The sequence below is a fragment of the Diceros bicornis genome, chromosome 13 (assembly GCF_020826845.1).
Source record: "Diceros bicornis minor isolate mBicDic1 chromosome 13, mDicBic1.mat.cur, whole genome shotgun sequence".
NCBI lineage: Eukaryota > Metazoa > Chordata > Mammalia > Perissodactyla > Rhinocerotidae > Diceros > Diceros bicornis.
Window position 1 is genome coordinate 6,262,929 of NC_080752.1, and position 27,130 is coordinate 6,290,058.

General features: G+C 52.3%; 1 protein-coding gene across 1 annotated transcript; it reads left to right on the forward strand.

Moving 5' to 3' along the window:
- The first annotated feature begins 1,002 nt into the window (after positions 1 to 1,002).
- On the forward strand, positions 1,003 to 19,652 carry TIE1 (tyrosine kinase with immunoglobulin like and EGF like domains 1). Its single transcript, XM_058553851.1, has 23 exons — positions 1,003 to 1,060; positions 3,848 to 4,165; positions 4,238 to 4,348; positions 5,829 to 5,984; positions 6,138 to 6,269; positions 6,429 to 6,569; positions 6,787 to 6,915; positions 7,730 to 7,875; positions 8,123 to 8,267; positions 10,412 to 10,570; positions 10,751 to 10,888; positions 11,080 to 11,376; positions 11,898 to 12,188; positions 12,536 to 12,726; positions 14,998 to 15,208; positions 15,372 to 15,482; positions 15,697 to 15,887; positions 16,882 to 16,995; positions 17,107 to 17,177; positions 18,124 to 18,164; positions 18,250 to 18,346; positions 18,430 to 18,529; positions 19,454 to 19,652. The coding sequence occupies exons 1-23, from the start codon at positions 1,003 to 1,005 to the stop codon at positions 19,523 to 19,525; spliced, it is 3,420 nt and encodes a 1,139-aa protein (XP_058409834.1). The 3' UTR covers positions 19,526 to 19,652.
- Positions 19,653 to 27,130: the final 7,478 nt, after the last annotated feature.

The following is a 27,130-nucleotide window of genomic DNA, read 5'->3' on the forward strand; positions in this document are numbered from 1 at the left end:
GATGAGAGGTCACAGCAAGATCCATGGGGCTTTGGAGGCTTTGCCAAGGGGCTGGGACTGCTCCTGGGTTGTCTTCAGTCCTCAAGAGTGAGTACACTCCCTGGACGGGCTTCTGCTGCCCCAGTACCCAGGGATAGGCATGGGTTTGCTGCAAAATGAATGACGTGAGACAGACAATGAGCTGAAGCCTCTATTAGTGGCTTAAGCTAAGGACTGTAAATGGAAGACTCCCTGCATGTTCCCCTGGGTCTGCTTAACGTGTGCCCTTGAGGAGCGACTAAGTCAGAAGCTCAAGTCCCAGCCTTGCCACGACCTCAGAGGGCCCTCAAACACACAGGCCTCAGTCTTCCCATCTGTAGAATGAGAGAGTTACACAAGATAGAACTGAAGTTTCGTTTTTGCCCTGAGTGTGCGTTCTTTTGTTCCTTTCTGTACATTCCGGGCCCACAAAGATCCTTGTGTTACATGCGTGAACTGCTCTCTAGAACACCCATGTAACTGTGTCCTGGGGCACATACATGAGAAATTGTGTGGGCCTCAGTGTGTGTATGTGCTGGGAGGAGGGGCAACTCCAGAACAATATCCCCCCCGCCCCCAAGCCCTCCTCAATAGGCGGAAGCCACTGGCTTCCTCCCTTTCCTGCCTCCTGCGCACCGGCAAGACTGACGACCAAGGGGAAAAGAGGGGATGGGAAAATCAGTCCAATAGTCCCCAGGTCTGTCCTTACCACAACCCTCCCCCCACCTCAAGTGACCCTATTCCAGGGCCTTCCAGGCCACACCCATCCCCAGCCTTGTAGGGGCTGGACTGGGGGTGCCTAGAGGCCCAGAAACAGGATAATCCTTCCCATCCCTCTCCCCTGCCACCCCTCCTACCCAAGCCAACTCATTTCCTTTTCCTCCCCAACACCAACACACTGACCGGCACAGGCTGAGCAGCCAGACCTACAGTAACTGACCGTGGGCCCAGCTCGTCCTAGCTGGCCTGGTCAGCCTCCGGAGTATGGTCTGGCTGGGGCCCCCTTTGCTGCTCCCCATCCTCTTCCTGGCTTCTCATGTTGGTGAGTCTCCCCCAAGCCACCCCTCTCAGCCCCCAAGGCCCCGGTTCTCCCCTGGGGAAACACTATCATCACCACCATCACTTTTATCCACACTCGGATCAGCTAGAACGTGGGATCAGGGCCAGGGAAATCCCAGGCAGGCTCTAGAAGTCACTGCAGCCTGGGATTGGAGGAGGGGGGAAGAGGGCAGTGGCCACTGACTATGCTAGATCTTAGGATGAGTAGCGACAGCAGGGCCTATGGCCCTATGAAGTTTTCAGTGGGTGTGCATATGGTCAGTGCTCTGCATTCATTCAATTATTCATTTGACAAACATTTATTAAGAACCAATAATATTCCAGGAGCTGTGCTAAGTGGTAGGCCATTAGCTGAGAGGCAGGCACCCTCCAGATCTGCAAATGAGATTAAATGATGCTGACCTCCTATGGCCGTTATGGGGTTTAAATAAGGCAATTTACCCAGAGCACTTGGCACAGTACCCGGCACCTGGTAAGGGCTTCTGAGTAAGTGGTAGCTAATTGCTTCGGTGTGCTGGCCAAAGGGGATTAGAATGCAGAGCTGCCTTTGAGTGAGTCACAGTCTAATGGGGGACACAGGACATGGGGTAAGGGCTAAACAGACAGACACAGGAGCTCCAGAGGAGCACTCCAGGGGAGTCAGCTTGCTCCATCTCCAGCTAGTAGATGAACAGGGAGTCAGGAAAGACTTCACTAGGAGCGGCAGTCTTCATTCCAGGCAGCCAGAACAACAGATGCAAGTCTCAGAGGCATGGAAGTGCATGGCAGAGAAGGTTCCTGGAGGGAACACAGCAAGAGGGGCAGAGTAAGAGCAGCAAAGCGCTCAAGAGCAGGCACTGTCCCCTGAGGGCAATGAGGAGCCATGGGAGGTTGCAGGCCAGAGAGTCACAAGGTTTTAGATGGATCACTTTGGAGGATGAGTTGAGGAAGGAGGGGTGTAGCTCTTGGGATGGTCCAGGTGAGTAAGGGTGAGGGCTAAAGGAGAGCGGGCCTGGAGATGGGGATGAAGAAGCTTTGAGGAAACAGAATGTGCAGAATTTTGTGATGGATTGGGGCAGCCAGCACAATGCTGAGAGGCGTGGACTTTAGAATCAGACAACCTGGCTCTGCCAGTTACTAATTGTATGACCTTGGGCAAGTTACTCCTCTGAGCCGTCCTTCACTGCCTATAAAATTGGGGTAATAACACCCACCTCCCAGGATAGTTGGGATGATAAAATGAGAGAACACAAGTCAAGAGCCTGGCATATAACTGGCCTCCAATAAACTTTAATTATTACAACAGTAGGAGTACAAGATGACTACAAAGTTTGTGTCTCAGGTGGTTGGTACCATCTGCTGAGTCAGGGAGCACCAGAAAGGGGCAGTTTTGAGGAAAGCTGATGGAAATGCAGGCCCGAGCTGAGAGGCCATCCCAGCGTCATTGACTCAGAGGTGACAGTTAAAGCCAAGGAAGCAGATGAGCTTGCTGGAGGAGGACTGCAGAATAATTATCACCCTTGCCTGTAAAGGCAAGCACATCGACTTCACTGGAGGGTGCGAGGCCCTGGTGGAAACAGGTGCTCGGCACAGGACAGGCGGGCAGCAAATGCTAGCTTCACTCATGGTAGCTTTCAGAGACTAGGAATTGATAAGCTGAGCGGCATTTAAACTAATGACTTGGCAGTTAGCAGGCAGAGACGGAGGAGGGGCTTGAGAAAGTGTGGGTCATGGGGCTGAGAAGGCTCACTGGGCTCTCCCTGCTCAGGCCCGCCTCTGGCCTCCAACTCCACTTGGTCTCCCCCGCTCTCAGCCTCACACTGTGTGCTCCAGCCACATGGAGCCTAGACAGCCCCCTGTTCACACCACAGTGTTTTTCATTCCGTGCCTTTACTCAGGCTGCTCCCTCTGCCCAGAACGCCCTTTCCTATCCCTGACCTCTCCCCGCCCTCATTCTCTTCACCGCCCTGTGTCCTGCTCAGCTTTAAGACCCTCAAGCTTTGTCTCCCATGAGGCCTTTCTTCATCCCTGCCTCCCTCATACTGGTCTGGCGCCTCTTCTCTGTGCTCTGGCTGCCCAGCTCCCTGCATTTGACAGGTACAGCCATGTCTGTCTCCCCGACAAGGCAGAGAGCTCTTTGGAAGGCAAAGCCCAAGGCCCACCTCCAGTCTGTGTCTGTGTGTCCGCCCCAGGCCTGCCCTCCCTCTTTCTGGCCTTCTGCTGGGCCCAGAGCTCTCTTCCTTTCTGCCCACAACCACCTGGCAGCCCGACCCAGCCTCTCCCGCCTTAAATCCCAGCACAGCAAACATGTCTAGGTTTCTGGAGTGACAGGGAGGGTCCCTCCAAGACCCTTCTATTCTTCATGGCTCTCCCAGTCACACCCTCGTGGTGGGGAGCAGGGACAGCGGCTCCCCTTTGCAGAGCAGTCCGAGAGACAGGTAGGGCAAGGGGACTAATAGGGAATAAAAAGCGAGGAAACGGCAACCGGGGAGCATGGATCATTCTTTCCGAAAGCTGGGCTGTAGAGGGAAGCCATCTGGCAGGAGAAGGGAGGAGACCGGGAGGCCAGAGAAGGGGCTTTGTTTTTGCTTTCGTTCTTTTAGGACGAAGAGGCTTGAGGGAAAGGGGCCAGCGCACTGGGAAGAGGAAAGGGACAGGAAGGGAGCGGGATGGAAACTTCTGATAAAGTGCAGCGCCTGGGGGACAGGGGCCAGCGTGGGGAGGGGGGAAAGCAGAGAGAGGGGTGAAGGCTGCGACCCCGGCAGATCTGAGGACTGGTGTCCCGCCCCAGGCGCGTCTGTGGACTTGACGCTGCTGGCCGACCTGCGCCTCACCGAGCCTCAGCGTTTCTTCCTGACCTGCGTGTCCGGGGAGGCCGGGGCGGGCAGGGGCTCAGACGCGTGGGGCGCCCCGCTGCTGCTGGAGAAGGACGACCGCATCGTGCGCACACCCCGGCCCTGGCAGCCCCCACACCTGGCCCGCAACGGCTCGCACCAGGTCACGCTGCGCGGCTTCTCGCAGCCCTCCGACCTCGTGGGCGTCTTCTCCTGCGTGGGCGGCGCGGGCGCGCGGCGCACGCGGGTCGTCTACGTGCACAACAACCCCGGAGGTGAGTCTGGCCAGGGCTAAGGAGGGGGAGGAGGGGCTGCCTTGACCTCTGACCTCACACTCCACCCCGCAGCCCACCTGCACCCGGACAAGGTCACACACACGGTGAACAAAGGCGACACAGCCCTGCTGGCCGCACGTGTGCGCAAGGAGAAGCAGATGGATGTGATCTGGAAGAGCAACGGTGAGAGGGCATCTGAGCGGGTCGGGCAGCTAAGCCTGTAGGTCTGACACTCCAACACCTCCCTCAGCCTCAGCATCCCCAGCTGTGGCTCCTTACGCACCCGTGACTCTGATACACCTGTTAACCCCCTGGCCGACCTCCAGGCCTGTCCTCTGTCCTGGACCATGGGAAGCACCTGCATCCATCTCCTCTGTAGCTCTCAGCTGTCCTCTTACTGCACACAGATGAGCGGCAGCTCCTGATCAGCTACCTCCTTCCCTGTCACCCCCAAATCAGCACTCTGTTAACCCTCACCTTTGACTCTCCCCTGGGAGTTAGCAGGTGCTGTCACATAGCCCACCTGGTGGGGAGCAGCAGTCCCCATGGGGAAGAAGAAAACTGGTGACAAAGTCCCAGCACAGGCAAGGGAAGTCTAGGCTCTTCCAGAGATCTGTACAGACATGTTCGGGGGCCTAGGCAGACCTCAGGATCTCAGCCCAGGCCTGCCCCCACCCTGGCCCTGTCAGGCTCTCTGGCTACCCCATGGGAGGAAGCGTTTTCCTGAGTGGCCCCAAAATTCCTGCCGCAGCCCTCAGACCCACCACCTTTTGGCTGCCTCTTGCATCCCTGGGCTCCTGAGGGAGGAGGATCCTTCTCTTGGGCCAAGGGGTTTGCCACCTGGGCTCCAGGCCTCCCGAACTGATGAGAGATGTGGAGAGTCCGGTAGACCCAGGCTCCTAGAGTCTGTTCAGTCCTGAGCAAAGAGGCAAGAAACAGGTGGGACAAGGACCCTAATATTAGGGTCTGCATGTCCTGGAGGGAGAGGCTCCTGGGAGGAATCCCCCAGTAGATGACACCTGAATTGTGCCCACGAAGGAGGAGGGAAAGACATTCCAGAAGGAGGATAGATAAGAACAAAGGCAGGAAGCTCTGAAATAGCGTGGTGTTTCTAGAAGAGAAACAAGCAATTCAGGAACTCGGGAATTTTAGGAGTCTGGCAGGGTGTGGAGAGAAGGCTGAGCAGTGGCCACACGGATGACTGTGACATGCCAGGGGCTAGATGTTGTGCTGACAGTGGAGGACAGTTGAAGGGTTTAAGCAGGGGAGCTGCAGAGGAATTTGTTGGAGAAAAATCACACTGCCTGCTGAGTGGAGGACGGATGGGAAAGGGGGAGACTGGAGGCAGAGAGGCTGCTTAGGAGGCTGTGGGAGGCCGGGAGCGGGGTGCTGGCAGCGGGCGTGGAGAGGAGTGGATGCTCTAGGAGATGAGGAAGAGGCAGACTGAACAGCACTTGGTGATTTACCCAGTGGCTGGTGGAGCGTGGAGAAGAGGATGCTTCCCGGCTTTCTGGCTTGAGTACAGACCCTCACTGGTGCCTTCCCCCAGGTCTGATCACTGTGCTTGGCGCACATTGATGTTACCTAGGCAGAGGTGGTCAGAGGGAAAGACACCCCCAGCTATCACATGGTGCTGAGGCCCCTGACCTGTTTATGTCCCCAGGATCCTACTTCTCTACCCTGGACTGGCATGAGGCCCAGGATGGGCAGTTCCTGCTGCGGTTCTCAGATGTGCAGCCACCATCGAGTGGCATCTACAGTGCTACCTACCTGGAAGCCAGCCCACTGGGCAGTGCCTTCTTTCGGCTCATCGTGCGGGGTCAGGGGCAGACGGCAGAGGTGGTGGGTGGTGTGGGAGGCTGGGGGCCCTGGGCCACTTCCTGCGGGTCGCCTGGGCCCCCAGGGCTGCCCCAGTCCTCAGCAGCAGTGGTCAGGTGGATGGGGGTCAGCTGCTGAAAGCATATTCCTCCAGGCTGTGAGGCTGGGCGCTGGGGACCAGGCTGTACCAAGGAATGCCCAGGCTGCCTGCATGGAGGTGTCTGCCATGACCAGGACGGCGAGTGTGTGTGCCCCCCTGGATTCACTGGGACCCGCTGTGAGCAGGGTAAGGAGGAGGGGGAGCTAGGACGCAGGCAGGAGAGGATGCCTGGCTGGGGGAAGACCCTTGAACCATGGGGATGGAGCTTGGAGGGTGAAAGTACCAGGTAGGTCCTGGACCCTGGGGCCCGACAGAGGCCCCTCCACCCACACGCCATATTTCTAGCCTGCAGAGAGGGCCGTTTTGGGCAGAGCTGCCAAGAGCAGTGCCCAGGCACATCAGGCTGCCGGGGCCTCACCTTCTGCCTCCCAGACCCCTATGGCTGTTCTTGCGGGTCTGGCTGGAGAGGAAGCCAGTGCCAGGAAGGTATGGACTAACCCACCCTCCGTGGTCCCTGACCCAGATAGCCAGCCACAGGCTTGACCCAGACCCTTCGCTCTGGCCCTGACTTACACACCAAGTTCTCCACAGTCCCCTGCTCCCCTGACCAGTGCCCTCTCCACCCAGCTTGTCGTTACCCAGGCCCCAGCTGTTCCCTTGTTGCCCCCCTGTGCCCCTCTAACCACACCGCCTCTGTTCCCAGCCTGTGCCCCTGGCCATTTTGGGGCTGATTGCCGCCTCCAGTGCCAGTGTCAGAATGGCGGCACTTGTGACCGCTTCAGCGGCTGTGTCTGCCCCTCAGGGTGGCATGGAGTGCACTGTGAGAAATCAGGTATGAGCACAAGGGTCTGAGATCCCTCGAGACAAGTCAGCCTTCACCAGGCACATCTCCCTGTCAATACTCAAAAGTCCTGCCCTCAGGGAGCTCGTGGTCTGGAAGGAGTCCTCACCATCCAGCCCACCACCTGTCCAGGGGTGGGCATTAGCCCAAGTGTTTAGGAGCCCAGAGGAGGCCACTGAGCAGTCTGAGAGGGTCGGGGAGAGCTTCTGGGAAGAGGTGAGGTCTGAGATGGGATATGAAGGACAAGAGAGGGATGGCTGGGGAAAGAGCTTGGGCAAAGGCCCAGGGGTTGAGGACAAAGGCTCAGGTACTGGGACAGTGGAGTGGAGGAAGGCTGGGGGAGTGGTCAGGAGAGGTCAGATCTTGGGGACTTTGAATGGCAGGCCAAAGGGTTTGCACTTAATATGACAGGGGCAGGACGGAATTGTTGAAGAGGCACAAGGTGGTCAGATGTGTGTTTGAGAAAGGACCCCAGCATCTGGGTGGAGAGTGGAAGCAGAAGACCCTGGAGGATCTGTGGCAGGGCCCAGACATGAATGAGGCCTGAACCGTGTCCGGTTGAGGTGCTGGGGAGGGGCCTGGTTGTGGCATGAGAGCGTGTTAGGAGGGGCAGGGCGCAGGAGGTAGGCTCTGCGGCTGATCAAAGGTGGGGGTGAGTGACTCAGGGCTGGCTCCCTGGAGGGTCACACAGGACTTTGCTAGCTTTCAGACTTGAGTGACTGGGCATATGGTGGACGAGGAACACTTTGGTAGTCTGTGTCTGTCCCTGTGGGGGCTCCAGGATGAGTGTCCTCTCTCTCCCCAGACCGGATCCCCCAGATCCTTGATGTGGCCTCAGAATTGGAGTTCAACTTAGGGGCGATGCCCCGAATCAACTGTGCAGCCGCAGGGAACCCTTTCCCGGTCCGGGGCAGTGTGGAGCTCCGCAAGCCAGATGGCACTGTCCTCCAGGTCAGCCCCAGTGAGCCCTAACCCAGGGTGCCATCCTGCCAGCTCCACAGTTATCCCTCAGTCCCCTGACCCCCCAGGGCTTTCTGCAGGCTACCCACTGGCCTGACCACGGCTCACATGGGGTCAGGCTGATTGTTGAGGGGCTGCCACCTGGCCTCTGTCCTCCCATCAGTCCAGACAAACACACGCTGGCCTGCCACACAGTGCACATTGTCTGTAATCTGTCCCCTTCCCCTGTCTCTCTCAGTCCACCAAGGCCATTGTGGAGCCAGATAGGACCACAGCCGAGTTCGAGGTGCCCCGCTTGACCCTTGGGGATAGTGGGCTCTGGGAGTGCCGCGTGTCCACGTCTGGTGGCCAAGACAGCCAGCGCTTCAGGGTCAACGTCAAAGGTCAGTGATTTCCTGGGGCCGTGGAGGATGGACAGTGGGCAGAGTGGGCCCTAGCTGATGCTGCTCAGACTGGGCAGTGTAGCAGGAAGGGCAAGGGCATCCAAGGTCACAGCCCAGCACCAGGCAAAGAAGAGGGCTTGTGATCAATCAGAGGCCTGGGCTGGGCAGTGTCAAGGCTGGGGAAAAGCTCAGTCCCATCTGGAAAGGACAGCACATGCCCCAGAAACGGGACACCCTCCAGCCTTGCCCAGACTCCTACCTGGCCATGCTTCCTCTCTTCCCCTCCTCACAAGCCCTCCCCATAGACACACATTGTGTGCCTTCAACTCTCCCTCTGGATGCTGCCTCCCCACTCTTGCGCCACACCCCAGGGCACTCAGTGCTAACACAGGGGAGCGCGTGGGCTGTGGAGCTCAGAGGGTGCCCTGCTCGCCGTCCCAGAGGTGCTGCGTAGGAGTCTCGAGGTGGGTGAGGAGGGAGCTGCCAGGGCCGGGGTTGCGCAGAGCAGAGTACCTCACCCGGGTCTAGGTGTCCCTTCCTCTTCTCCAGCACCATAAGCCTTGGCTGCTCACACCCTCTGCTCCCGACACCCCTCCTCCCCCACATAAGCCCAGACACCTCTCACCTTCCTCTTTCTCACTGTCAGACTCTGCTCCCCACTTGTTCACCAGCCCCCTCCACCACCAGAAAATATTGGAGTGGCCCCAGGGCTCCCCCTGCAGCCTTTCCCTCCTCACTTTCCTCAGCCTTTGGACCCAGACAACTTGAGTTCGAATCCTTGCTCTACAAATTCCTAGCCCCATCACCTTAAGCAAGTTACTTAGCCCCTTGTAGCTTGTTTCTCTCTCTGAAAACGAGGATATCGGCACTCACTTGATAAGGTGGCTGTGAAGATTAAATTAGATGATGCATTGAAGCATTCAACACAGTGGGTATAGGCTCAATATATGTTGACATTTATTGTTATCATTTAAAATGTGATTTACTCCCAAGATTTCAGCTGTCCTCTGGCAACTCCCAGATATGATCTGCAGCCTGGACCCCTCTCCTGAGCTCCAGACCCATTTGGTGGGACCTCCATGAAGTGAGGTCTGGTTCTGAAGTCAGTGTGGAAGTTACCTGGTGTCTGATTTAGGGGCCCACTTTATATTCAGCTGCCTCCTCACATCTCACCCCCTGCATGAGCCATAGGTACCAAGGGCTCTACAGGATCCAAACCGGGCCTTCATCTCTCTCCAAATCAGCACCTCCTCGTGATGTGCTCATTTCTGTCTGACAGCACCGTTCCTCTCCACCCCCTCAGCTCACAACCTTCCATCCTCCTTGACCCACCCACCTTTCCTCCCTTGCTTCCATCCATCCAGCCAGCCAGCCAGCCAGCCATTCTTCTTAGAAAATCAGTCTGGTAAATGTTTGGAAGAGACAAGGGAACCAGTTAAGGCATTAATGCAATAATCTGGAGAGAAAAGCTAAGACCAGAACAGGGGGAGTGAGCATGGAGTGAGGAAGCCAGGCAAGAATACAAAAGCTGTTTGGGGGTAGAACTGACTGATTTTAGTTCAACCCTGGCTGCATCTCCTTCTGGCTGCATTTCCCTAGGTGAGTTCTTCAGTGTCCCCAAGCTTCACTTTCTTCCTTCATAACACAGGGGCAATGAGCCCCATTGGAAAGGCAGTTGTGAGAATTAGAGACCATGCATATGAAGCATCAGAGACAAAACAGGTGCTTCATCACTGGCTACCTTTTTTTTTAAATTAAGAAAGTGAGGAATGATGGGAGGAGGGGCAGAGAGCAGGCTGACACCAGGTTCTCTCCCTGTCTTGGGTTTCAGCCCCTCTGTCCACCCGCACACTGCATGGGCACAATGCCCTCCCCCAAACCCTGTCCGGACATGTCACTCCCTCACTTAACATCCTTTGGGATACCCTCGAGCTGTTATTCCCAAGTCCTTGTGCCCCAAGCTGCTCAGAAGGCAGAACTCTGTCCTCCCTGGGCCCTGGCACTCTGCTCATCTGTTGAACTCTCCCCAGCCCAGAGGGTCCCCAGATCCAAAGTGTCTTTGACAGCCAGAGCCCAGAGTCCTCTCATTTCCCTGAGGACTGGGCAGGCTGTCTGGCCATGCCTTACCCTGAGTCTCCTGGCAGTGCCCCCAGTGGCCCAGACTGCTCCTCGGCTCCTGGCCAAGCAGAGCCGCCAGCTCGTGGTCTCCCCACTGGTCTCCTTCTCTGGGGACGGACCCATTGCCTCTGTTCGCCTGCACTACCGGCCCCAGGACAGCACCATGGACTGGTCAGCCATTGTGGGTGAGTAGAGAGTGAGCTAGGGGGCAGGGGCCTGGGGCAGGATAGGGGTGTTGGTCATAAGGGAGGGGAGAATGGAAAGGGAGGGAGAATGGCATAAGGAGAAGAGAGGGCTGAGGGGAGAATGGCAACTTCTGGAAGGGGTTGGAACTGAGTGACGTGTGCTGTACACCCTACCCCCAGTGGACCCCAGTGAGAATGTGACCTTAATGAACCTGAGGCCGAAGACGGCATACAGTGTCCGTGTGCAGCTGAGCCGGCCAGGGGACGGTGGGGAGGGGGCCTGGGGGCCTCCCACCCTCATGACCACAGACTGTCCTGGTGAGAGGCCAAGAATCATCCCTTTCTGTCCCCCCAGGGGCCACTGTACTCAGGGCTTGTCATGTCTTGTCCACCTCAGGGGCCCCTACCTTTCCCACTGGAGGTTGCCCTAACCTGTCCACTGGGGATCACTGTCCTGTCCTGCCCCAGGGACCCAGTGGACAGTTCTGACCCCTGACCTCTGGCCTCAGAGCCCTTGTTGCAGCCATGGCTGGAGGGCTGGCATGTGGAGGGCCCTAACCGCTTGCGAGTGAGCTGGTCCTTACCCTCGGTGCCTGGGCCACTTGTGGGCGATGGTTTCCTGCTGCGCCTGTGGGACGGGGCACGGGGACAGGAGCGGCGGGAGAACGTCTCGTCCCCCCAGGCCCGCACCGCCCTGCTGACCGGACTCACACCTGGCACCCATTACCAGCTGGATGTGCAGCTCTACCACTGCACCCTCCTGGGCCCTGCCTCCCCCCCCGCACGCGTGCTTCTGCCCCCCAGCGGTATGCTCGGGAAGGGGGCAATGGGTTTGGGATGAGAGGAGGTTATAGGAGACTGGGTGGACACGGAGATAAAACATGGGCATAAGGAGGACCCAGGGTATCAGGCAGACATGACACAGGGAGAACATGGGACGAGGGAAGGTATAGAATACCAGGAGCATACAGGATGGAGCAGAGCATGGGGAGGTCACAGTTCATGTGGAGAACAAGGGTTGTGGGAAGGGTCTGGGCACTGGAAGGACAGGAGACTTGGGGGAACACAGGGCATGGAGGAGACATGGGAGGATCTGGGACACCGGGAAGACATGGGATATGAAGAGAACAAGGGGAAGCAGAAGCTCAGGGGTGGAGGAGGCCATAGAGAGAGGAATTCAGCCCAGCAGGGAAGGTGGAGGTTGGCAGGGTGGCTCCCATTCTGGGGTCCACAGAGCAGGGGATGCAGCTAGAACAGATCTGCCTGAGCCCACAGCTACATAGCCTGGTCCTGTCTGAGCCCTGCCCTCCCAACCCCATCTCCCCAGGGCCCCCAGCCCCCCAACACCTCCAGGCTCAGGCCCTCTCAGACTCCGAGATCCAGCTGACGTGGCAGCGCCCAGAGGCTCTGGCTGGGCCTATATCCAAGTACATTGTGGAGGTGCAGGTGGCTGGGGGCTCCGGAGACCCACTGTGGATGGATGTGGACAGGCCTGAGGAGACAAGCACTGTCGTCCGTGGCCTCAATGCCAGCACGCGCTACCTCTTCCGTGTGCGGGCCAGTGTCCAGGGACCCGGTGACTGGAGCGACATGGTAGAAGAGTCCACCCTGGGCAACGGTGAGAGAGCAGGGCCCACAGGGACTCCTGGGCCCTGGGGTCAGTCTCAGTGCCCTCTCCTTCTACATGACCCCCTGCCTTGGAGCTAGGGCATTCTAGGTCCCTCCCAAAACGTGACAAGAGCCCTGGTGTTGGGGATCCTGACTCTCCCCTTCTTACGATCTGCTGTCCTAGTGTTGGGAAAATCATGTCACTCCCGTGACCCACTGGCCCCAGGCCTGACATCCCTGGTCCTCCCCACCCCCCAGTACTGGGATCTCTGACCTCTCCCTCTTTGCGACCCCATAGTGGCCTCTGGGTTCCCTAACCCAGGTGTCCCCGTGATCTGCCCCTCTTATTGTGTCTAGGGCTGCAAAGTGAGGGCCCAGTCCAAGAGATCCGGGCAGCTGAAGAGGGCCTGGATAAACAGCTGGTCCTGGCTGCAGTGGGCTCGGTGTCTGCCACCTGCCTCACCATCCTGGCTGCCCTCTTCACCCTGGTGTGCATCCGCAGAAGCTGCCGGCATCGCCGACGCACCTTCACCTACCAGTCAGGATCGGTCAGTCACCTGTACCTGCCCCAGGGCACATGTGTGCAGACCCTGTGTACACACAAGTACTTGTACACCCCGAGTGTGTGTGTGCCTGCGCATGTGTGTTTATATGGTGGGTATAAGACTATACTCAATGACACTCAAGGGCACAAAATATCATTTTCTTTATTTCTCTAGAACTGAACTCAGCTCATGAGCCCATTTATATTAGTGGTGAAACATTTAATATTCCCAGTTCAGAGTAACTCTGCTATGTTACCGTGGTCAATTCGGGCTCTCCCCCTTTTCCGTAGAGGTGCTCTAAGCCCAGGTAGCGTGATGATGTCGTGGAGAGGCAGCTGGGCTTCATGCTGGCCTCTGTCCTGGTAGGCCCTCCCAGACTTGGGAGCCAGCCTCCATCTGCACACATCTGTGGCTGATGTCTTCACCCCTTCTGTGGCCTCCTGCCAACAGGCCACTCATTCTGTGAGCTCCTCATCCCATCCTCCATGCTTGTGAATCCCAGGGCCTCCTTTGGGAGACTTAAGGATTCTAGGGTGCCTCCCTGCACCCTGCGGGAGGCAGCATATTCTGTGGCCCTCAGACCCATTGCCTCATCCCCTCACAGAGCTGTTTCTACCACTCTGGAGTTGTGCTAGGCCTGCAGCTTCACCTCTCACTCCTTGAGAAAGGAAGCACAGCCTCCACTCCTCCTGGCTTCCCTGTAAACCTGTCGGAGCTCTCTGTCCTTTTGTAGTCCACGCCCCTCCAGCCCACAGGCCCACACTCAGCGGCGTAGGAGGGCGTGGGGGGCTGGTTTCTCTTCAGGGACCCAGCATCACCTCACCTTGTCACCTCATCCCGTCTCTCTCCCCACCGCCAGTCCTGTCTCCCCAGACTCTGCCCTTGGTCCTCCAGGCCTGGGCTCTTGATATTTAGAGCCAAGCTCTGGCATTTCAGAAAAGCTCTCTTCTCTCTCAAGGGCTGATCCTTGTGATAGAAAGCCTAGTGTCCAAGGCTATTGTCTCTGTCGTGCCTTGAAAAAACTCCCTTCAGAGATTCAGTTGGCTTCTTTTTTCCAGGCTGCTTTGGCCCTCCCCCTGAGGTCAGTGCCACAGAAAGCCGCCACTGCTGTGTTGGGGGAAGGCAAGGGGTACCAGCGTGGAGGGAAGGAGGTGGGAAAGCAGCCTTTAACATAGATATTATCCTAACAAACATCAAGGTACACCTTCATGTGTCTGCATGTGGGTGTGTGTGACATGAATGTGTGTACCGTGTATGAGTGCCTGTGTGCATCTGTTTGTGGGCACCCCCATGTGTATATGCGTGTGTCCCTGATAACGTGTGTCCCTGTGCCTGTGTTCCTCCACATGCACGTGTACCTCTGCATCAAGGCACCTGCCTACAGTGCCACCACTAGAACACACATGTACATTCTGGTGTGTGCTTCAGCTGTCCATGTTTCATGCGAATCCATGTGACCCCGTGTCCCCAGCCCTCACCTATCAAGCTGGGCTTCAGCTCACTTAGGGAGCCCCACCACCAGGTCTGTCTGCACCTTCTTCCAGTTCTCATATTGGCAGCCCCCTTGGTCCTGTTTAGCTGTTTCCTTTTCCTGCCATCAGCTCTGCTCAAGTGGCCCAGCTCCTACTTAGTGTGGGAAGTGGATGTTCCTCTTTGTTATGGTCTTTCTATCTTCAAGTCCTGGGTGGTGTTAGAGCTATGGATGGACACCAAGTGGGTGGACAGCAGTAATCACTGCTTCTGTTACTGTGGAGAAGAAAACCCCTCCACTGGCTCCCAGCAGCTCAGGGCTTAGCATGTAGTAGGTGCTCAATAAAGGTACCCCAGCCCACTGCCCAAGGCTGGAATCCTCTCCAGAGCATCCCTGGTGACAAAAAAAGCCTGGTTGTGGGATAAGTATAATAATGGGAAGCTCACTGCTTCTACCAAGCTCATTCCAATTCCTTTCTGTTTCAAATGTTAGAAATGTCATCCTTCCATTGACTCACTCCAGGTTCTTCCAGAACCCCACACCCCTGCATCCCAGGCTGGGGCTTCTGCATTTCTCTCCATGGACATCTGTCCACCTGATGGCCCCCTCATGGCACCATCTCCCATGATTCTGTCTCAGTATGTGTCCTCTGTCTGTATGTCTGTCCCTGGCTGACTACCAAGGTTCCCTCTGTCTGGGTCTCTGTCCATTTATCTAACCACTCTTTGTCTGCCTATCTATGCCTCCTGCTGTGCCCATGTCTCTTGTGTGGACTGTCTACCCACTTCTCCCATCCTGTGAAGGGTGAGGAGACCATCCTGCAGTTCAGCTCAGGCACCTTGACGCTGACCCGGCGACCAAAACCGCAGCCTGAGCCCCTGAGTTACCCGGTGCTGGAGTGGGAGGACATCACCTTTGAGGACCTCATCGGGGAGGGGAACTTCGGCCAGGTCATCCGGGCCATGATCAAGAAGGATGGGCTCAAGATGAATGCAGCCATTAAGATGCTGAAAGGTCTACTGGGAGTGACCCCTGACCCCAGCCGTGACCCTCTCCTTTGTCCCACAGATCCCAGGCCCCACCTAGCTCCCTCCAGTAACTGACCCCAGCCCTTACCAGCCCATGCCCTTTCTCCAGAGTTATTTCTGGCAAAAGTGATACTGGATTCTTTATACAGAGTATGCCTCTGAAAATGACCATCGTGACTTTGCGGGAGAACTGGAAGTTCTGTGCAAATTGGGGCATCACCCCAACATCATCAACCTCTTGGGGGCCTGTGAGAACCGAGGTGAGCCCCCAATTCATCACCTACCCCTTCTTCTAAACCTCCACCATCAGCCACCACCTTCTCCACATCATAGCTTGCTGGGAGCTTAAGGTTACCTAAACTTCACTACCGAGTCTTTCATGCTTCAGGTGCCCCATCTATTACCATTGGGTACCTGCTGCCACCCCAGGCTGCCTGTATATAAACCACCACTGTATATCTCCTCACCTCCCAGGTTATTTGTATATCGCTATTGAGTATGCCCCTTACGGGAACCTGCTAGATTTTCTCCGGAAGAGCCGGGTCCTGGAAACAGACCCAGCTTTTGCCAGAGAACATGGAACAGCCTCCACCCTCAGCTCCCGGCAGCTGCTGCGTTTTGCCAGTGATGCTGCCAATGGCATGCAGTACCTGAGTGAGAAGCAGGTGTGTGTGTGTGTTGGGAGGGGTGGTAGAGGGATGAGGGGAGACCACTGGGCCAACTTCAGGAGATAAAATCAGCAGGCTCTAACTGGAAGTGGGATTGAGGAATGGAGAGGAGGACATGACCCCAAGTTGCTGGCCTGGGTGAGTGAGTGGGTGGTGCACAGGACAAGAAGCAGGTCTGGAGGAGGTGTTGCATTTGAAGCATCCGAGGGACATCTTGGTGGAGGTGCTGAGTTAGCAGTTGTAGATGCCAGCCTAGAAGTCAGGGGAGAGGCCTGGGGCAAAGACAACCCCACAGATGGAGATGCTAATGGTGAGGGAGTGGGTGGGACCCACCAGGAGAGGTTGAGGGTGGAGCAGGGGCTGGAGGCCTGAGCCCAAGTCCAAGAACATTCTGCATGAATGAAGGGAGAGGGACAGAGGGGACAGGAGCAGGAGGGGAACATGAGACTGAGGGAAGGCATTTTAAAGTTAGGAAGGTCTTGAGTATCTTTGAAAGCAGAGGGGAAGAGGCCAGTGTGGAGGGGGAGGGGTTGATGGAGAGAGGTCTCTGAGGAAGGTGGAGGGCCAAGTGGCAGGATCTGGAACTCAAAGGAGAAGGTCACTTTAGGCAAGAGAAGGGCCTTTCTGCTCTCATTAGTGAGGGGAGAGGAGAGGTTGGAAGAAGAGGGGAGGGAGCATGCGAGAGGGGAAGGTGCAGGGTGGTCACTGGGGAAAAGCCCACCATTGTCCCAGGAAGAGGGATACAGCCTGTGATGGGCATGGCACAGGTCACAGGTCACAGGAAGGTAAGGACGACAGCCGGCACTGTGATTTTTCTCACGCAAGGGTTGCTGATCCAGGGTGAGGCCTGGGTGGGTAAGGAGAAGAGTAAGGGCTACCAAAGGCATGAAGGGTCCCACAAAGACCGGCCGTGGGGCCAGACCCCTCACTGGCTCAGGAGTCTTGGGCTTGCTCATCTCCAGTCTTCCCTGACTTCTGACCGTGCCTGCAGTTCATCCACAGGGACCTGGCTGCCCGAAATGTGCTGGTTGGAGAGAACCTGGCCTCCAAGATTGCAGACTTTGGCCTTTCTCGGGGCGAGGAGGTTTATGTGAAGAAGACGATGGTAAGTCTCAGCCAGTCCTCTCATTCAGGGCCCATGCCTGGCCCTGCCCCCCAGAATGCCCTAAATAGGCCCTTCCTCCTCACCCAACCCCTCAAACCCACTCTCTCCCAGGGGCGTCTCCCCGTGCGCTGGATGGCTATTGAGTCTCTCAACTACAGCGTCTATACCACCAAGAGTGACGTGTGAGTGTGGGGGTGGGAAGGGGCTGGAGGGCTTGGTCCCCCAAGGACGCATGCAGGCATAACCTGGACATATCTCTCACATGTCTCAGGTAGTCCAAGGCACAACTTGGGTGTCCCTAGGGTGTGTTCCAGGTGTGACACAGGTGTGTCTTGGGTATACCTTGGTGATGCCTAGCATCTTAGTGGGAGGGTGGGGGGCTAGCTGGAAGGAACTTTTGTCTTGGTAGGTGTTTTTGAGGTAGGGGTAGTTTAGGGCAGTGTTTGTCTAAGAGACTGGGGGGTGCCTTGGAGAGGTTTGGGAATGCTAGTGGTAATGCCTGGGTAGATGGAGAGACCACTCAAGGAATGCTCTCCCCTTTCTCTCTGAAGGGCAAGGTCATCCCCACCTGGGGACCCAACCAGAGCTTGACCCTCAAGATGCCCCCTCTGTGCTCCCCACCCCCAGAAGGCCATCTTGGCACTCCCCTGCTCCTCTCTCCAGGGAACCTGGCCTGCCCAGCCCGCCAGTCCTGGCTCTGCTCGTTTGCCTCAAGCCCTTTGGCCTGGCCTGCCTGGCTCACTGGCCACCATATCAACCACCCCTCTGACCACCACCTGCCTACTTCCTGCTTCTGCCCCAAGACCCCCTAGATTCCCTACTCCCACTAGAACTCCCACCCTGGTTTCACCTGACACTCATCTGCATGGAGGTTGTGACAGTGTGAGAGGCAGTTAAGAGCAAGGGCTGTGGAGCCAGACTGCCAGGGTTTGAATCCGGCTCTGCCGCTTACTAGCGGTGTGACCTTGAGCAAGCCTCCATGCCTCCGTGTCTCCATCTGGCCAAGGCCAGATACTTGCAGAGTAGACACACACACACAGGGCTGGGAGGGGCTGCATACTTGGTAGGTAGACACTAAGCTGCTGGGCCCCGGGGCCTACAGGGTAACTAAGTGCACCCTCATTTCAGTTGGTCCTTTGGCGTCCTTCTCTGGGAGATCGTGAGCCTTGGTGAGTCCTCAACCCCCAGTCCTCAGTTCCCCCACCTTACCCCACCTGGGGCCCTGGGCTGAGAGAGCTTTGTCCCATCCTGCAGGGGGCACACCCTACTGTGGCATGACCTGTGCTGAACTCTATGAGAAGCTGCCTCAGGGCTACCGCATGGAGCAGCCTCGGAACTGTGATGATGAAGTGTGAGTCACCTCAGCCTTGAGCCCTGTGACCCCATCACCCCAGGTGGCCCTGACTCCTCATCTCAGCACTGTCCCCTCTGCAGATACGAGCTGATGCGTCAGTGCTGGCGGGACCGTCCATATGAGCGACCGCCCTTTGCCCAGATCGCACTGCAGCTGGGCCGAATGCTGGAAGCCAGGAAGGTGAGGAGACTAGGGGTAAAGAGGGCTGGGGCTCACCAAGCTCACAGGGGTGCCCTCTCATAGGAACCAGAGAGCAGCAGCCTCCACGTCCCTGTCCCCACCAGTGGCTGCCACCACAGGTAGGCCGGGCTCCAGGATGCAGCCTCCCTTTCCAGTTCACACTGGGTTGGACACTAGGCCCTTCTGAACTCTTCCATGGCCACTGCTTAGCCCCAGCAGCAAATCTCTCCCCTAGGTCCCAGACTGCTTGCCTGTCCTCCTACGCTGGGGCCAATAGCCTATTCTCATTTGGGACACCTCTTCTCACCTGGCACAGAGCCAGAGTGCTAGGCATGAATGGTCAGCCAACCAAATGGATGGATGGATGGATGAATGATACAGTAACTGAATGAATGAATGGACAGAATTAATGGATGGATGTTATAATAATCATATGAATAAATACTGAAATATTTATTAAATAATAATAATAAATAACTGAATCTAATAACCATGTGAATAAATGAATTATCAAGTAAATATAAATGAAGAAATACATCAAAATGAATAATGTGATAAGAGTTCTTCATATGAATTATTAATGACTAAATAGCCTAGTAAACTATCTTAAGAATGCAGGAATGATCAAATAACCATATAAATAGGTAAATCATCAAAAATAGCCTTTGAATAAATGAATGAATGAATGCATGAGCAAACAGTTCATTGGATGAGGGCATGAAAAAACTCCTATCTAACAATCATGTCAAGGGCTCTCACCTGAGCCCCCCAGCTGTGGTCTGATGCCCTTGGCCATGGGGGGATCTTGAGTCTCCAGAACAAATCAGTATCTCTTCAAATGCCGCAACCACATGGAAGTCTAAGAGCTTCAGGCCAGAGGCACCCCTATCCCTATTCCCCACTAAAGCTTGCTCTGCTTCCCAGGCCTATGTGAACATGTCGCTATTTGAGAATTTCACTTATGCGGGCATCGACGCTACAGCTGAGGAGGCCTGAGCTGCCGTCCAGCCAGAACCTGGCTCTGCTGGCCAGAGCAAACTCTACTCTCCAATCTGTGACTTCTGATCCTTGTAGCCTCTGACCTGAGCTGCCTCAAGGAAGTGTTTTTAACTTATGGAAGAAAAGAGGGGATCCAGGGATGGGGTGGGCTTAGGGGAGTTGGGTCCTCACCTTTTGCAGTTGCTCTCATGCCTCCTGCAGTTACTCTGACAGCTACCCTTCACATCGTTCCTTCTAGTCCAGCTGCTCCACATATGTGCTCCTCCTCCTGCAACCCACCCCCAAAACCTACCTCAGCTCCTCCACCCAAGCCAGCACCCAGCTACTCCCCACTCTTGTAATCAGAAAAAATAAATGCTCTGAGAAGCTCCATCCAATGTCTACCTTTTACTGCTGGTCAATCAAGGGGAAAAGCTGAACCAAAGAGGGAGAAACTGGACTTTCCAGGAGAAGAGATGCTGTCCCTTATTATACTGTCATAGGCCCAAGCCCTCTGTGGCGGTTGCCTCTCCATGATGGGAGATGTTCTGGAAGACCCATTTACACATACACCACCCCTCACATCTCTGTCATAATGAGAAGTCCAGTTTTCCCCTGGTCTCGTCCCTGCTCTCCAGCCTCCATCACCAACATGTCTCCCTATATCTCTAGGTGCTGCCAGCCTAGGATTCTTTGCTCTGTCCAAACAGTCCATGTCAGGATCAGCTATAGCCCAGCCTCAGGTCAAACTGATACCTCGGCACCAGACAGATTCTAACCTGTCTTGAGCTCCCACTTTTCCTTAGGTCTCTAGGCAGCCTTCTCTGGCTTGGTAGCCACCTTACTGCCCAGCTTGTGGACCCCAAAGGAGGAAGGCAGAGGTCACTCCAAACTTCAGCCAGCTCCAGTAGGATTCCTTTGCCTTCCCCAGGGTCTCATAGTGTTCTGGGAGGTGCTCCCAGTCCTGAAAGCTAGTCCCATGTCACTAATCCATGCTGTGTGGCCTTCAGGTTTGCCTATCCTTTGGATTTGTCACTGCTGGCCTCAGATTTCTCTCCTGCTAGTCCTTAGGAAACAAGACTTGCCTTGCCTTACACATTTTTTTTGGTGAATCAGATGAAATTAAAGAAGGCATAACATGATTTGGCACTATGGTTAAGAGCACCAATTCTGGAATCACACGGACCCATGTCCAAGTCCCTGCCATATCACCTACTATCTGTGTGACCTTGGTCAAGTCCGTTACCCTCTCTGAGCTTCAATTTTCTCCTCTGAGAAATGTGGTTAGTAATAGCGACTTCACTATTGTTGGGACTAAATGAGATCACACTGGCACATTTTTCACAGCACTGGGCTTGGTACATAGTAAGCACTCAGTAGGTGTCAGCTGATATTATATACAAATGCAGGAAGTTGGAGGGGGGTGTAATTATCAGAATCTGTATTCTAAAAAGACTTGAATGGTTGGAGTATGGGCATAAATTTAAGAAGGAGAAATTAACTGGAGTAAATGGGAGGTTATGCAGGATGGGGGAGATGGGATTTGCTAGAATGATATTTTATTTCAAATCCACTGCAGGGATACTGCCAGGTCCAGGATGTGGGGATTAAAAAGTTGTCCCTGATGGAAACCAATATATAAACAAATATGTCCCTGCAGGTGACAGATATGTAAACAAACAATAAAATACAGCAGTGCATGCTATAAGAGGGGGAGGGGACCTGTGGGACACAGAAAGGAGATGGAGTCAGGAAAGCTTTTCCAGAGAAAGTGACATTTTAACCTGGGTCGTGAAGAAGAAGTAGGAGCTCACCAGAGGAAAAGATTCTGGCAGAGGAAACAGTACCTGTGATGTGTGGTATGTTCAGGAGCTGCAAAGAGTTCTGTGTGGCTGGAATAAAAGCAGAACACAGCTCTGTGAGGGTAATGAACCCAGAGAGGTGGCAGGGGCCAGCCTGTGCCGGCATTATAGGCAGCATTAAAGATATAGGCTTTTATCCTAAAAGCAGAGAGCAGCCATGGAAGAGCTGGATGCAGGGGTATGTCATGATCAGATTTGCATTTTTTAAAAAGATCACTCTGGCTACTGCATGGAGGATGAATTATAGAGGAGCAAGAGTGAAGGTGAGGAGTATGCTCATTAATTAGATAGCTTAAATGAAATTACAAATTCCTAGAAAGACAGGAACTACCAAAATTGACTCAAGAAAAAATAGGCAATCTGAATAGACTTGTGACAAGTAAAGAGACTGAATTAGTAATAAAAATTTAAAAAAATAAAAAAATAAAAATCTACAAAGAAAAGCCCATGCCCTGATGGCTTCACTGGTAAATTCTACCAAACATTTACAGAAGGATACAAATTTTTACAAACTCTTCCAAAAAACAGAAGAGGACAGAATAGTTCCCAGTTCATTCTGTGAGGCCAGTATTACCCTGATATCTAGAGCAGAGAAAGACATCACAAGTAAAGAAAACTACAGACCAATATATCTTATGAATATAGACACAAAAATTCTCAAGAAAATACTAGCCAAAAGAATCCAGCAACATATAAAAAGGATTATATACCATAACTAAGTGGGATTTATCCCAGGAATGCAAAGTTGGTTTAACATCCAAAAATCAATTAACATAATACATGATATCAATAGAATAAAAAACAAAAATTACACGATCATCTCAGTAGACACAGAAAAAGCATTTGACAAAATCCAACATGCTTTCATGATAAAACAAAAACTAGGAATAGAAGGAAACTTCAAACTGATTCAGGGCATTTGCAAAAACCCACATCTAACATCATACTTACTAGTGAAAGACTGAATGCCTTCCCCCTAAGATCAGGAACAAGACAAAGATGTCTGCTCTCCCCACTTCTATTCAATATTGTACTGCAGATTCTAGCCAGAGCAGCTGGGCAAGAAAAAGAAATAAACAGCATCCAGACTGGAAAGGAAGAAGTAAAACTATCTCAATTTGCAGAAAATATGATCGTGTATATAGGAAATCTTAAGCAATACACTAAAAAATTATTAGAATCAATAAATGAGTTCAGCAAGGTTGAAAGCCACAAGATCAACATAAAAAATCAGTTTTCTTCTAAAACACTTGCAATGAACAATCTGAAAATGAAAATAAGAAAACAATTCCATTTATAATAGCATTAAAAAAATAGGAATAAATTTAACAAAGTGCAAAACTCATACTCTGAAAACTACAAAACACTATTGAAAGAAATTAAAGCATATTTAACTAAATGGAAAAGCAGCTCATGTTCATGAATTGGAAGACTTAATACTGTTAAGATAATATTTCCCAAATCAATCTACAGGTTCAATGCAATCCCTATCAGCATCTTAGCTAGTTTCTCTGTAGAAATTGACAAGCTGATTCTAAAATCCATATGGAATTGCAAGGGACCCAGAATAGCCAAAACAATCTTGAAAAAGAAGAACAAAGTTTGAGGACCCACGCTTCCTAATTTCAAAACTTACTACAAACCAACAAAAATCAAGATAGTATGATACTGGCATAAGGATAAACAGATAAATCAATAGAATAGAATTGAGAGTCCAGAAATAAACCCATGTGTTTTATCTGTGTAAATCTATAGTCAACTTATTTTCAACAAAGGTGCTGAGATCATTCAATGGGGAAAGAATAGTCATCAGCAAATGATGCTGGGACAACTGAATAGCCATACGCAAAAGAACGAAGTTGGACCCCCTACCCAAATACTATATACAAAATTAACTTAAAATGGATCAAAGACCTAAATGTAAGTGCTAAAACTACAAAACCCTTAAAAGAAAACATAGGGATAAATCTTCATTACCTCCAATTTGGCAATGGATTTTTAGATTTAACACCAAAAGTGCAAGTAACAAAATAAAAAATAGATAAATTAGACTTTATCAAATTGAAAACTTTTGTGCATCAAAGGACACTATCAAAAAGAGAACTCACAGAATGAGAGAAAATATTCACAAATCACATATCTGATAAGGGACTTGTATCTGGAATAAATAAAGAAGTCTTATAACTCAATAATAAAGAGACAGATAACCCAATTTTTTAAATAAGCAAAGGATCTGAATAGATATTTCTCCAAAGAAGATATACAAACGGCTGATAAGTACATAAAAAGATGTTTGACATGATTAGTCATCAGGGAAATGCAAATCAAAACGAAGATACAACTTTATACCCACTAGGATGGCTATAATCAAAAAGTCTGTTAATAACAAGTGTTGGCAAAGAGAAATCAGAACGCTCATACAGCACTAGTGGGAATGTACAATTGTACAACATTGTACAACTGTTTGGACAACAGTCTGGCAGTTCCTCAAACAGTTAAACATAAGAACCAGCAATTCTATTCCTAGGTATACATCCAAGAGAAATGAAAACATGTCCTCACAAAAACTTGTAGGTGAAGGTTTATAGAAGCATTCTTCTTTATAGCCAAAAAGTAGAAACAACCCAATTGTCCATCAACTGATGAATGGATAAACAAAATGTGGTATATCCATACAACAGACTATTATTCAGCCATTAAAAGAGAATGAAGGGCCGACCCCATGGCTTAGAGGTTAGGTGCGTGCGCTCTGCTGCTCGCGGCCCGGGTTCGGATCCTGAGCGCACACCGACGCACCGCTTCTCCGGCCATGCTGAGGCCATGTCCCACATACAGCAACTAGAAGGATGTGCAACTATGACATACAACTATCTACTGGGGCTTTGGGGAAAAAATAAATAAATAAATAAAATTATAAAAAAAAAAAAAAGAGAATGAAGTACTGATACACACTATAACATGGATGAATCTTGAAAATACCATGCTGAGTAAATAAAAGATGCTAGTCACAAAAGACCACATATTTTATTTGTTCATATTTCACTTATACATAATGTCCAGAATAGGCAAATCTATAGAGATAGAAAGTAGATTAGCGGTTGCTCAGGGCTGGGAGGAAGATGGGAGGATGAGAGGCTGAGAGCGAAAAAGGTACTGCATTTCTTTCTGAGGTGATAAAAATGATCTAAAATTGATTGTGGTTGCACATATCTGTGAATATACTAAAAACCATTGAATTGTACACTTTAAATGGGTAAATTGTATGGTATATGAATTATATCTCAATAAAGCTATTAGAAGAGAGAGAGAATGAAGGCAGGGAGATCAGTGAGAGACTATTCCAGTTGTACAGGTGAGAAATGATGGTGTGGTGGTGATGAACTAGAAGAAATATTTAGGTGCAAGAATGGACACGGTTGAATATGGGAGTGGAAGGAAAGGGAAGAGTCCAGAATTACTGCCAAGCTTCTGTTTAGATGACTTGGTTGATGGAGATGCAGTCACTAAAAGAACAAAAACAGCTAATACTAACATGGTACTTGATTGTCAGGCACTGTTTGGAGTACTTTGTACATATTAATTCCTTCAATCTTCAGTAACCCTATCAGGTAGGTACTATTATAATCATCATTTTACAGAAAAGAAAACGGGTTCAGAGAGGTTAAGTAACTTACCCAAAGTCTGATGGCTAGTAAATGGCAGAGCTGGGATTCAAACCTAGATATTCTGGTCTCAAAGTCCCCCTCTTAGCCACAATGCTATGCGGCTTCTCTAGCATAGGGGGAAAGGGCCAGATCAGGGTGTAACACAACTTTAAAATTCAATACAAATATACTGATTGCATACTGCATGCTAGGTCCTGGGCTAAGGGCGGGCCCAAGAGCACCATCCGCCAACAGAAGACCCCCACATTTCCACTGTGGCCCCATAGGACCCAGAGCCCCACTACAGATAAGACAGTCTAGGTACAGAGCACCTAGCCTCTAGCCTCACCTGCCCCACACCCACCAGCTTCAGTTCTCAATGTTTCACTCTGTGTCTACATTTTCACAGGGGATGGCCTGGGTTGGGCAGGGGTTGGAGCAAGAGACCAGCCCAGCAACACAAACTTGTTTCCAGAGAAATGATGGAAAAGGGAAGAGAAAAGGCCAAGACACACCTCTCAAAGCCTCACTAAGCTGGAGGCTGGGGAAGGTGAACCTGAGCACTTTATCCAAGGGGTCTCTCACTACAGCCCGGCCTGGCCAGGCTGCAAAAACAGAACTGCCACCAGTCAGCCCTGAGTCATTCCCTCTCGCCCCCCCAAGGAAGGGGTGATTTCCTGCATGGCCCTCTGGGCATCTCAGGCTCCTCCCATGGGCTGTGCATCCTCTTATCTCACCCCTGGCCCTCTCCCAGGGTGGGACAGGCCAACTGGAGTCTGACTGTAGTGGGCTAGTCCTCATGTTTCCTCAGCAGGACTTGGATTCAGGGCTCAGAGAGAGCCTCAGTAAGGGCAGCTCAGGAGGACAGAGGGCTCACCAAATTGGGTCCCCTGCAACTCTCTCACTTGGGGTCACTGCTGGGCACCTACTGGTCCTTTTCCCATTTTCTTGAATTAAGCCTCTCCTAATGTGTGTTTTGAACCCAGCCTCACACTGTAGGAGAGACTCGCACCAGGCCCTGTACAGGTACATAGTGTTAAATAAACAAATAAAATGGAGGAAACAGTGGGCCTAGTCAGAAGTGACTATGCAGTGGTTAAAAGAACAGGCTTTGGAGTCAGACTTGAAATCAAATCTCAGCTCTACCCCTTACTAATGACTTTACACAAATCATTTAATCCATCTCAGTCTCCATTTTCTCTTCTCTAAAGTAAGGACAAGGGCACCTAATAGTCATTGTGTGATGACATAAGAGGATGTATCAGCACAGCGCTGGCAAATAGCAAGTGTTCATTAATGGTAGCTGGTGGGATAATGGTGGCATAGGGAACCAGGGAATCACTCCCACCCAACTTTTACCCCAGAAGGAGTGAGTTAAGATGACAGTCCCCACTTGGTGGGGTCCCCATCTGTCTAGCTAAGATGGAGGCATAGCACGGCTGCTTACTCATAAAAACACACCAACAGAGGCACAAAATTTTGGGGAGGACTCAGAGGAAGAACAGATTGTGTGTATGCAACCCAAATGTTCTCAAGGCTTGCAACCTTTTAGGGTTACCTTTTCCATTTACGTCCAATTAGAATAGCTCAGCCCCTATTCCTCATTCTCTGGGAAGTCCACGACCTCCTCTAGTTTTACTAGACTCTTCAAGGGTTTACATCCTCATGATCGCCTCTCAATCTGAATTCCTGCTCTTGCTCAGTTCTTGATCACTGGGTTGCTCACTTGCTGTGGGTGCCAGCCTCTCTCAACTCAAGATGGATACCTTTCTCCCTTTGTTCCTAAAATACCATGAATATACGGTTTTGTGTATAGGACACTTTTACTGAATGTTTGGGGATGCTCCAGGGAAGCGAGGCATTCACAGAATAGGGAGTAAACTTAAAACTGAGTATTAGGCATCACTGTTCTGAAACTTGCTTCCAGCAGTCCTTCTACTGGAATTTCTCACTGGTGAAGCTTTCTTCTCCTCAGTTTGCCGTCTTTCACTTACCAGCCCTCCTCCTTCATCTCTGGAGTTATCACAGTACACTCCAAAATTCTCATTGATTTCATATTCAGCAAATTTAGCTCTCTAACTCCTTCCTATCAAGGCCATGCCCAAAGGCTCATCAAA

Bases quoted from the DNA above. Each gene is read 5' to 3' on its own strand.
- TIE1 (XM_058553851.1), top strand. From the start codon at position 1,003: ATGGTCTGGCTGGGGCCCCCTTTGCTGCTCCCCATCCTCTTCCTGGCT. The intron at 18,165-18,249 runs GTGAGTCCTCAA...CCCATCCTGCAG, and splicing joins CTGGGAGATCGTGAGCCTTG to GGGGCACACCCTACTGTGGC. The intron at 18,530-19,453 runs GTGAGGAGACTA...TCTGCTTCCCAG, and splicing joins GAATGCTGGAAGCCAGGAAG to GCCTATGTGAACATGTCGCT.